Source organism: Nesoenas mayeri (genome assembly GCF_963082525.1).
Source record: "Nesoenas mayeri genome assembly, chromosome: 3".
Taxonomy (NCBI): Eukaryota; Metazoa; Chordata; class Aves; order Columbiformes; family Columbidae; genus Nesoenas; species Nesoenas mayeri.
The window spans coordinates 91,616,427-91,627,747 of NC_137544.1; the positions used below are offsets into that span (position 1 = coordinate 91,616,427).

The window sequence follows — 11,321 nt, forward strand, 5'->3', positions numbered from 1 at the left end:
AAAGCCAGTAGCAGTGTCAAGACAACTTGAGCACAGAAAGGATGTTCCCACAAAAACATCCCTCTGATTAGTAATGGCAATAAACACATCCTTCAAATCATTTTCAGGGGAAAAACCAAGAACTGGAGTTATTAACAGTAACTGATAATCTTACAGCTGTCACACATAAACAGCCCACCCGCAGCTGAACCAAGCTACATTCCATCATTCAAATGAGAAATCTGCCTCCCAATCACACATGTAAAAGTGCTGTGTTAAGCAGTAAAAAGGATCACCGCTGCCCCCCTGCCCCCCAATATCTACCTTTTCTTAAAAAGGTTAGTAATGCTAATGTGTTAAGACCAGGCATCTTGGCTAGATGGGGTATTGGTTTCCTCCTCTGCCAGCGAACGTCACCCATCTCATGCAAAAGTTGGGTAATACCAACTCTCTGCATTCCCCGATGCACATGAGTCAGCTTACAGGGTGACGGGAAACAGGTTGCCCGGGTCAATATGGGGATACACTGGAAGAAGTAAACCAAGAGCTAAATTCGTCATGGATTTCCTTTGTGACAGAAGTTCCCTGTAAGGAGGGATGGAAAAATCCAGGGACAGCTAGAGCCAGCAGTAAGCAAAGCCCCACTGCTCCTCTAAAAACAGTTCTTCCCTCCTGCTGAGGGCAACAAGCAGAGGCCATTTCCAAAGGTTCACCCCTTCCCAAAGGCTTTCCTCTTCAGAGAACTGAGCAAATGCAGCTTTCCCAGAAGAATCCCCTGGTAAAAGCTCTACAGGAAAACTACCAGATGGGTTTCCACCAATTTCCAGTCTTCTCTCACAGGTTATGAAACATACTTGGAGGCAACTGAGTTCTAACTAAAAATCCTGGAGTGGAGTAAAGCTATAATTGGTCACTGGGCAAGCCACTGAAGGTTGAATTTCTTTTCACACATGAATGTATGATACTGCCAATCCATAGATCATTCAAAAAACATTTTTGTTTTAAGGAAGCTTCATATTGGCTTTAAGTCAATACTCTCCATAACCACCTAAGAGTCTGAAGATACTGTCATTGCCATCAGCTGACAAGTATATTATTTCATCATAATGGCATATAAAACTCTAAACAGGCACAACGACACATGCAATCTCAGAAGATACTCTGGTATTTGCAAAAATGTTGCATACAAATTGCATGACAGCTGAAAGTTTGGCACATTCCTAGCAATATTCCCCACTTACAAATGTAGAAATACAGAGAGAGGTGTTTCTTTTTTTTTTTTTTTCTTTTGAGTGTTTGTAAACGTCACAAAGATCTTTGAAGTATTGTGACAGCAAGTACTCAATAACACCAACAATTTACTGGCAGAGAGGGTGATACAATTGTGAATGAATGGACAGGGCTGAAAGACCAACACCGGCCAGGAGAATGTCCCAAACACAATGACTGAATAAGGTTGCTTTGTAGTTTATCATACAAATGCAAGTGCGAACGACAACTGTGATACCATGAGTTTAAGTACCTTTTTATGGCAGTAAAGACCTTAGATATGCTAATGGATGAAACAAAATACAAGGAATGTTCTCTAAAGCGATTTCCACTACCTTTATACAAACGGCCTAATAACCATCCGACTTCATACTTCCTTCAGCTTATTACTTAAGCAAATATTTATCTTACAAGCTTGTGAATATATCTTAAAGGAAAAATACTATACAGTAACTTTTGAACACTATTAGATGATTAGCACTAAAAATTTCAGGTCATGGTGGATTTTTTCCAGTGCTAAGATTTTTAAAGTTCATTAGGCCTCTGAAACTACAAATTAGCAATAGCTTTCCCTTTCAATAAAAGAAGAGCGATAGGGCAGATATTTTAGATTTCATGCAACGTATTCAGGCCATTGTATTGGCTTCTTAAACTGAACCCATTAAGGAAATCACCTTATGTGTATTAAATAATATATACTAAGGGACTCAGAAGATGGCTACCTAAAGAAAACACATGTACTAGGCCAAAGGTGGATATCACCTGGGATCACTATATTTCAAGATATTCTTAGATCTGTTTCTTAAAGCAATAGCTTTCCTGGGAAAGGCAAACATTTCTATCTCTCATCATATGTAGGCAGGTTTTCAAGAACACAACTCTGAAATTATCAGTCCTTCAAGAACAACAAAGTTAGAAGTTCTGCAACATGCTGTTTTAATCTCTCTCACATTTCGACTTTCTTGTTTGTCATACCAGGAGCCAGTAACGTGGGCCAGGGGGTGGAGAGGGCCTTTACTGCTATGTTTTCAATTATACTACTGTCTTTAAAAAGCTGTTCATATAACCAAAGCCAGCGAAGACCTTTGTCATCACAAGTCACAATTCCTGCCTAACCCAATCCAAAACCAACCAAGTATTCTCGGCAGGCTGGGTAACTTGTTTAAGCAATTGCAGTTTTTGAAAGACTAGGACTGTTCAAGTGATGAAGGCTTCATGAGTAGTGTAAAAGGAATACCTAATATTTTGGTTTAGCAGATAAAGACTCTTCCTGAAGGGAAGACAGGAACTTGATTCAGGTCAAGCCACTAAACCAGATTCATGTATGTGTCTCATGGTTTTCAGTAAAACAAAGAATATCTGGAAGAAAAAAACAAAAAACCCCAAACTAACAAAAAACCAACCAATCAACCAAAAAACCAAGAACAACAAAACAAAAAACCAACCAATCAACCAAAAAACCAAGAACAACAAAATACACACACACAAAACCCCACCAAAACCAAAACAACTGAGTCAAACATCAGAAAAAGAAAAAGAAATAATCTTGAAATTAAAAGCACATTGAAGATTACTTAAGTGTCATTCAAACGAAATTTAAAACATCCAGGTTTAGACTCACAATATAGTGCAACACAGGAATTCAGATATTTTATTAAAATGAAGGCAAATCTAAAATGTTTCAGCACTCTCCAAATGTTTTGCCAACTTCTCAGTCCCACCTCTTCATTCACCAGCTCTTGATTCCCTTGTGGTGGAAAATTATTGTCTAAGAAAATATTAATTTTTACAGAAAAGATCCACTCCACCAACTGCATCTGCATCTCCTCCACTGCTCAGTAACTCATCGTTCAAAACTTGCACCTTATATCTTACCTTCATTTGCCCAACTATAACTAAATGTATTTTGATATATTAGATAATGAGTAACAAATATTTACAATAGATTAACTTCACGTTTCAGTAGATCCAAATAATTTCTAAATGATCCTGGTAATCTCATTACACATATACCTTCAGACAGACTGCTTGCTATCAAGTGCCATAAGTTACACCCACATGATTCATCCATTAGGAGAGTTGCTCGATCTAAAAAAAAATAAATAAATAAAAAAGGCGCACACAAAAAACCCCAAGCAACGAACGCACAACCCTCCCCATATGCCTTCTGATTTTAGCCTCTCCTTAGATAACACAGTTTCCTGAAACAAAAACAGAGGGTCAGACTGCTCACACTCTCCAACTCCAAAACATCATTTGTAAAAGTAGTTGAATGTATGTGATTATTCATATCCAAATATAAAGGGATGCTGCAGTGCTCCAGCTTTCTGTTCTGCCAAGGCCACAAAGAAGGAGGCAAAAGCAACATGGAAGGAGTGATTTGTGGAAAAAAAAAAGTTGAGGCAGACAACAGAGCCCATGTAGGACTCAGCACTCACAGCTTTTCTATAAAAAATACATTATATATATATATGAAGAGTAGGGTAACCCACTAGAGCATGGGACCCAAAGCCAGACATGCACCATCACTCCATGTCCCCAACGACTACAGCTCTGGCTTCCAGGGATAGCCTCCACGCAAAAGCAACAAGACAGCTAAGATGTTAAACTGAGGGTGGGTACTGCAGTGGGGAAGGTGAGAAACAGCATCTCTCAGGATATCTTGATCATTGGTGCAGCCTCCCCACAGTGGAAAAGAGCGTCTGAGTGCCCAGCTTTTTTTTCTTTTTTTTTCCAATTCAAAGAAACTTGAGTGTGACACCAGCCCAGATTAATAAGAAATAGCATCATCTGCCCACCACCTCTTTCACAAATACATCCTTCATTTTACAGATCTGAAGGATCAAAGCAGATACTCGTGGGGGAGTTATCATTCTGTTCACCTCACCTTTCATCCTGGTACACTGCCAAATAAGCACTGTGTTCATAGAGCAAAAGGTGACCTAATCACCACTACGCCTAGTTGGCAAAAATAGTTGAGATGTATTAGTTGCTGTGAATTATCTTCAGATCACGGTGAGGCAATAACTCTTTAAGCTTACTGATGTTATTATAAAAAAAAAATAAAAATCAAAATCTGAGCCAAATCCTGTAAGTGGCCACAGCCCAGTTGTTCTCTCCATTACAGTCCTGCTTTACAGCCTGCCTGCAATCTGGCCTGGGGTTTTTATTCACATAGGTTACAGCTGGGATTTGGGGGCAGGCCTCCAGAACTAGGGGCTGGAGGAGGAGCCAGGCATGGGCAAGACACATTTTTAGAGGTGTTTATTCCCCTGTATCTTGTTGGAAACAAAAACAAGTTGTTGAGAACTTTTTGGAAAACAGTTAGTTTGGTTCTACAGATACTCCACAAATACTTGAAATTAAAACATGTTACTTAACGTTTGCTTGAAAGCAGATCACTGTATGAATACATACACTGCAGAATGAAGAAGTATTTGTGACACAAGGGATGTTTCAACACATGTGCATTATGAATGAAAAGTGCTTGGGAGCTGTATTATCCTGCTTTTGTCCCACTTGAGAGCAGAAGCAAAATAAGAAAGTAGTTTTTTCCTCCTGCCGAAGATGCACAGAACTTGTTCATAAAGCTGCAATAAGCCAGTATTAATCGCACACGCACAAGCTAACATAAAGCATTTGTAAAGTTTCTGAATTTTTCAGTCAATCTTTTTGGAGGTAACACCCTAAACATTCCCCTAATCAAAGAAAACCGCTGATTCCAGATACTTGCACACAGAGGAAGGGTCAAGACCAGGGCACCTCTTTGACTGTAGACCAGATATAAAAATTCAAATAAAGAAAATTTACTTGTTGTCTGGCAAAACATTTGATGAATTTCTCTAGAATTAAATATTGAATATTTGCTGTGTCGTGTAAGGCAATGGACAGAGAAGCACAACAGACATCCAACTCCAAACTCTTTGGAATAACAGTCAAGTAAATTAAATTACAATTCTAACCGTTTTAAGACCTAAATATGCTCATTTAATCAAGACTTATTATGGCAGATTTTGTTTCAGCTAAATTTTCTAGACCTAAATAAAGTTACAGAGTAAAGAACCAAAATCATCATTAGATTTGAGCTCAAGAAGTAAAAAGCATAATTAAATGAGAGTTACTTTGCATCATTAGTTATTTATCAGCCAGTTGGCCTACTGTACTTCATTAATCGACTTTCCAAATGCACAGTAAAATACAGTTTCCCATTTTACATAATTCAGAAAGAGTCCTCATAAAAAGTAGCCTTTTAAATTTAAGAAAGTAGTTATTTTTTCTTATACAAACACCCAAGATCGTATCCTTAGCTGATAACTACTTTATTATATTGCCTTTTAAGCAAATGGAGCACAAGAACGATAAATGAAAAAAAATAAAATGGCAGCTGCATAATAACCACACTTGCACTTTCTCTTAATTTAGGAAAAGGGTTCGGTGAACTTCGTGCCATTTACTAGGAGTAAAAGTATTTATAATCTCTAAGATACACATGACACAATGAATATTGGAGTGATTAACAAAACAGCATTTCTCAAATAGCTTTAGAGGAATAAAACCATTCTGTATATCAAAATTAGTTTAAAATACAAACTGCCTTTGTATTGCTCATTTCCTTACTCTAATGGTTATCCTAATTCTCAGTTTTAAGAAGGTTATCCATTTGAAAATAATAGCAAAACATTCAATACTTCAAGAATTCTGCCCTCACCACACCTAACAGTGGCTCCTACTTGGAACCTAAAACCAACAATACTCAATGTTTATGAATCCACTATAATAAAAAACATTATAGAAAGACAGATAGATCAATTTTTGATACTCATTATGGGTCTCCTAAATTAGCAGCATAATCCCAAAACTGCTAGTAGCAGAGTACCTCCAATATGCAAGACGTTCCCAATGACCCATGCAGGACAAAATGTGACAGAAGACAACCGACATCAGAGGATTAAGTGAAAAGAATGTGACACAGAAAGGTGCTGTAGGCCAAGGGGTGTTAGATCTCTAACTTAGCTCTTGGGCTAAGCCCTAAGGACGAGCAGAGCCAGCCCTCGCGGCATTGCTGCAAAGGACAAACCCCCAGAAGCCCAGATCCCTTCCAGAGGGTGGTACACGCCACACGGGGAAGCCCTCACATCACACACTGCTCCCACGGCAAAAACGCGTGCAGCCCTCATTCCGCACAAACGCTTTGGGTCTGTAGAGGTGAACCCATAGCAGTTGGGCAGCAGAAGTCAAAGCTTTCCCAAGTAGGCTAGGATGCCAAGTCAGAGCTCAGCCCAACCTCTGCTACGTGCCACTGCAGGCAAAGGGACACATGGAGGCATGCGTACAGCCTGTCATTCCTCATTCGTGTGCCCTTGGGCCACCCTCTGGTAGGAAAATCCTTTCCACACCTGTAGAAATACAGCAAGGGTGGTGAATGCTGGAGCCAGACAAGGAGAAATCAAAGTGTGATGCGTAGGACTGGCCAGAGTCACTCAGTAAGACTTGCAGGCTATGAAGTGCCTGCGTTTCTGGTGCTGAAACCTAAGTTAACATACCACAAACATGTGCCAAAGAGGCTATTTCAACAGATTGTTCATCATGAATTCAGGAGACTACATTTCCTTTTGATAACTCTACATAAGAAAAATAAAAGGGCAGATGTTAACATAGAAGCAAACAGTAGTAAATTAAACACATGGTCTGTACAGAGGGAGATGTTAAGCAATAACAAAACTTGAACAATTTTTTTATTAGTCTGTGAAGGAAAGTATTCAAAGCTCCATCAGCTGAAGTACAAAAAAAGGAGGTTTCCAAGAATATAAAGAACAACCTATGATGGCAAGTGGATAGACTCACCACCATCACAGAACAACAGGCACAAGGTAGAACACCTGACAACAGTGACATACCTCAACACAGAAAGCATAGTGGGTAGAACAAAAGAGAGCCTGTATGTTTCCTGAAACCTGCAGTTTAACACCTTGGCACATCAAAACGCTCACATTGCCTGGCATCCAAATTACATCCATTAAGAGCCAGCGACTACCTGAGCTCTGGAGAGCGGTGCTGTCAGGACCATTTCCTCATCCAGAGGAGGAGCAGCCAGGAGTGACCTCAGCTTGGCAGAATCACTCTCCTGAAGTAAAAAATTGAGGCACAAATTGCCTCATTAGAGGCATTAATAAAGCCCACAGTGAACGGGCATTTGAAAGCAGTTAGTTATCTAGTCAATAACTGGGAGGAATCCTGTTCATTTAGTATCTGCATCAGACAAAGTTAAACAGATTTATATAGCATTACACCCCTAGGATCACAAAACAGCACCATGTAAATATAGAGGGACAACTAGTACAGAATCTCCCTGAACTGCAAAATTGGTTTATTTTTCATACAACTGGAAAACAAACACAAAAATCCCCGAACAACACAACTGAAAAGAAGAAGCCAAATGATGCATCCTACTCAGCGGTACCTGATTTGTCCTGAGTCTGGTTTCAAATTTTCTCAAATATATTTCGTCCATCCAGGACAGTCCATTTAACACAACATCCATTCTTAATAAAATATGTCCCTCAAGTAATTCAAAACCACATGACTAAATAATTAAAAAACACACAGAGATATTCTACAAGACTGTCCTAATTAACCTGAGGCCTGTCTACTAATTGTCATCACACTGCACAATGATCACAGATATTTTTTCCTTAGCTTTTATTATTTTTCTAAAATGCGTTCTACCCTTTTACTTCTCCTTTTTGCAATTACTAATTACTGGCATTCTAGGAAACATCACACTTCATATTTAAGACTCTGTAGATAATTAAGATTTATTTTCTAAATTAAATTAAAATAATAATGACAGTAATCTCAACTCAGTATCTTGGACTAACTTCAAACGTGGGAAATCAGCCTATTGAAAGTGCTAGAATGTTTGTTCCAAAGGAAGTAACTGCTCTTTTCTATTGACAGAGAGAGCTTCAAATGAGAACCTGAGGATGCTCTTCAACTTAAATGGACCATTAAAAGAATCAAAGATTATCTTCCATGGAGCATCTGTTTGACAGTAAGAGAACTGCTTCTCTAAACATATGTTCCAGAGCTGCCTGCAAATCTGGTAAACCAGATTTCCCCCACCACCTTTTCTCCCTGAAATTGATTTATAAATGCTATTAGTAAGTCAGGTTAGAGTTCCTAGCTGCATATCTGGATAGAGATCAAGCAAATAATACAACAACTGTTGAACTCAGGGCAATAAATCTGTTCTATAGCAGTAATGGAAAATTCAAAAAGGAAAACAAAAAACACAAACAAAAAAGCCTTGCTTCAATAGGCTACATAGCGTACATCCCCAGTAGGGACATACATATGCGCACAAACAGGGAGGCGCAAACAAGCTGCCTTAAATCCCTCAGCTGATACTGTCCCGGTTCCTCCACAAACAATAATTTACTGATCAAACCCATGAGCCAGATAACAATTAGCCTCCTTTTGAGAGAGACAGAAAATTGTCACAATATTTACATAAAATCAGTGACAGAGTTGGGATTAGCATTGAAACTTTAGTCCTGTGAAGTTTCTATGTTGTATCTGAAAAGTATTTCCACAAAGCACTTCAGCGTGCTGTCCTGCAACATTAGACAGTGCTTAATCCCTCACTGTGTTAAAACTGGAGAAATTACGAGTGCCTTATTAAAAAGAGGTGATACAATGAATGCAGTGTATTTTCAATTGTACACTATTTCATTCTCATCTCTATAAACCACTATAACAGAATTTTATAACTCTTGTATAGTACTATGATTTTTTACTCTCTTGTTCAACACACAAGGACACAAAAAGTACCCATATTTTATACCCTGCACAGAAGAATGATACCTAGAAAAAAATACACTTGAGGTAATTGTTTAATCTTAATATATTAATGTTTGATAAACTGAGGCTAGCTCCATGGAAAAAGTAGGGTTTATACTACAATACTTCCCCTACTACATCGTCACAGAGTGACTCAATAAAAAAGGAGCTATTATACACACCAAAACCCAGTGTTTAAAGTTCAGTGCATCATCAGTTGGAAAGTATACATGGCAAATAACAAGATAAAATTCTTAGTCTGTAAATCACATCATTTATGAACACAATCTATAGTCAGAACAGCAACCTGAGCCAATAATAGACTCAACCTTGTGACTGCCTGCTGTATAAAGCACACTGTTAGGAGTCTTCGTGGACCTTTACTCACTTGCTCAGCCTTCACCATGTCAGCCCCCTCACTCACCCATAGGAATTGTATAGGCTTGAAGCCATGGCTAGATACTTATTTTCCTAATCTCCACCTGTAACCTCTGTGTTAGGAACCATGAGTTTTATTCTGCCATTCAATCTCAAGAACCAACACGAAAATAAACTCTTTGATGAAACTACAGAAAAAAAAAAAAAATCAGTAGGTTACTTTTATTCCCTTTGGAAGGTTAGTTACGGCAATATGGAAATGTCTAGCTTTACATCCTCCTCAAACAGCAGCGCTCTGTGAGGCGCTCCTCAAGCTCTCACCCTCCAGGAAAACTTGCTGTCAGTTGAGGAACTTCACGGATGCAAGTCCTCACGCATAATGCGGCCAGGTGCTTGGGCTGGAGTGAGGATGTGTCGAAATATGTTAGTTTTAAACAATTAGTAAGTGCTTACATGGCCTGTCAATTACGTCCAGACCACTTTAATTGTGAAACATGTTTTGCTAAGAGTGCGTCCTTTAAAAACACCGTCCTCAACTAAAAAATAATTTCCTAATAACTAGCTCCTAATTGATAGCAAGAGAATGAGCCTGCCACGGGTGCATTAAAGCCACCCCGCAGGAGCTGCGGACCAAGCCGCCCGCCCCGGCCGTGCCCGCCAGGTGCACCTGCCCGCCCGCCTGCAGCCCCCGCCGGGCACAGCCACAGCCACAGCCACAGCCGGAGCCGGGCGACCGCCTTCGCTCCGGCTGGCGGCGGCCGCTCGGGACGTGTCGGCCGGAGCAGGGGCCGGTTCCCGCAGCGGTGACGCCCGGCGGGGGCAGCTCCCCGGGCAGGCGCTCCTCGGCTCGGCTCAGCCGGGACGTCGCTCTGGCCCCGGCGGAGGAGCGGGGGCTGCCCCGGAGGAGCCCAGCGCTGCTCCCCGGCCCCTCTCCCCGCCAGCTCCAGCCTGGGCTGGGCTAAGTAACTCTTGTCGCAGCCGCTGCTGGCACTCGCAAAGGCTCCGGGTCCGGAGCCCTCGCAAAGGAGCAGGGCGGTGGGAGGCGAGGCCGCGCCGTCCCGCTAGCAGTGCTGTCCCCGACCGCTGCCCGCGGGGCGTCCCGCCGCGGCCCCTCGCGGGACACCGCTGCTGCGGGGAAAGGGGAGAGCCGCAGGAGGACGAAGCGGCCCGAGCAGCCCGGAGCCTCGCCCGCGGCCCCCTCACCTTTTCTTCTCCTTGTCAGCTGTCATCGCGGCGGCTGCCGGCTCCTGCGCCGCCTCTCGGGCCGAGCGGGCTGGGGCGGGCTCAGCACCTGCCCGCGGGACGCGGCGGCTCCGCGGGCGGCGAGCGGGCGGCCGGGGGTCGGAGTCCGGTTCTGCCGGGTCGCCCCCGAGGCGGGCGTACAGTCTCAGGACACTGCCGAGGATTGTACGGCCCGCCCGGGGGAGGTGGCGGCGGCTGCTGCGGTGCGGGGCAGGAGCGGCGCGGCGGCGGGCTGTGCGGCTCGGCGCCGCCCGCAGAAAGTTCTCACTTTAAACCTTGGGCCGCCGACGGCCGCGGGGGCAGGGCCGGCCCCTCCGCCCTGGACCCGGCCCGGCACGGCCCGGCCCCGCCGCCACCGCTGCGCCCGCCAATGGGGGCCGACGGGGCGCCGCCGCCGCGCCCCGGCCTCCCCGCCCCCGGCACCGGCCTGCCCGGCCGCGTCGCGGGGGTCAGCGCGGCCGCCCCCGCCCCACCGGCACCGCGCCGGCTCCGGCGGGGCACACACCCGCGGACACCGGGACTCCTCGCCCTCCTCCCGCCGCCGGTTTGCTGTTCCTATTAGTTGTTCAACTTATTTCTGTTTTTCCCACAAGGTGTTTTTATCCCGGTAACCC

The 11,321-nt window shown here is 43.1% G+C and overlaps 1 protein-coding gene across 8 annotated transcripts in view; it reads right to left on the bottom strand.

The window, feature by feature from the left end:
* EPAS1 (endothelial PAS domain protein 1) overlaps positions 1-11,037 on the bottom strand; it is a 78,013-nt gene extending 66,976 nt beyond the window's left edge. For 4 of the 8 annotated variants that reach the window (XM_080342381.1, XM_080342378.1, XM_080342376.1 and 1 more), the window contains exon 1: positions 10,669-11,036. In XM_080342381.1, the coding sequence (XP_080198507.1) occupies positions 10,669-10,694 (26 nt within the window). In that variant the 5' untranslated portion in view covers positions 10,695-11,036. Of the gene's footprint in view, positions 1-10,668 lie in introns of all 8 variants that reach the window. The other 4 variants (XM_080342379.1, XM_080342377.1, XM_080342375.1 and 1 more) reach the window with 2 other exon arrangements.
* Between the last annotated feature and the right edge of the window lie 284 nt (positions 11,038-11,321).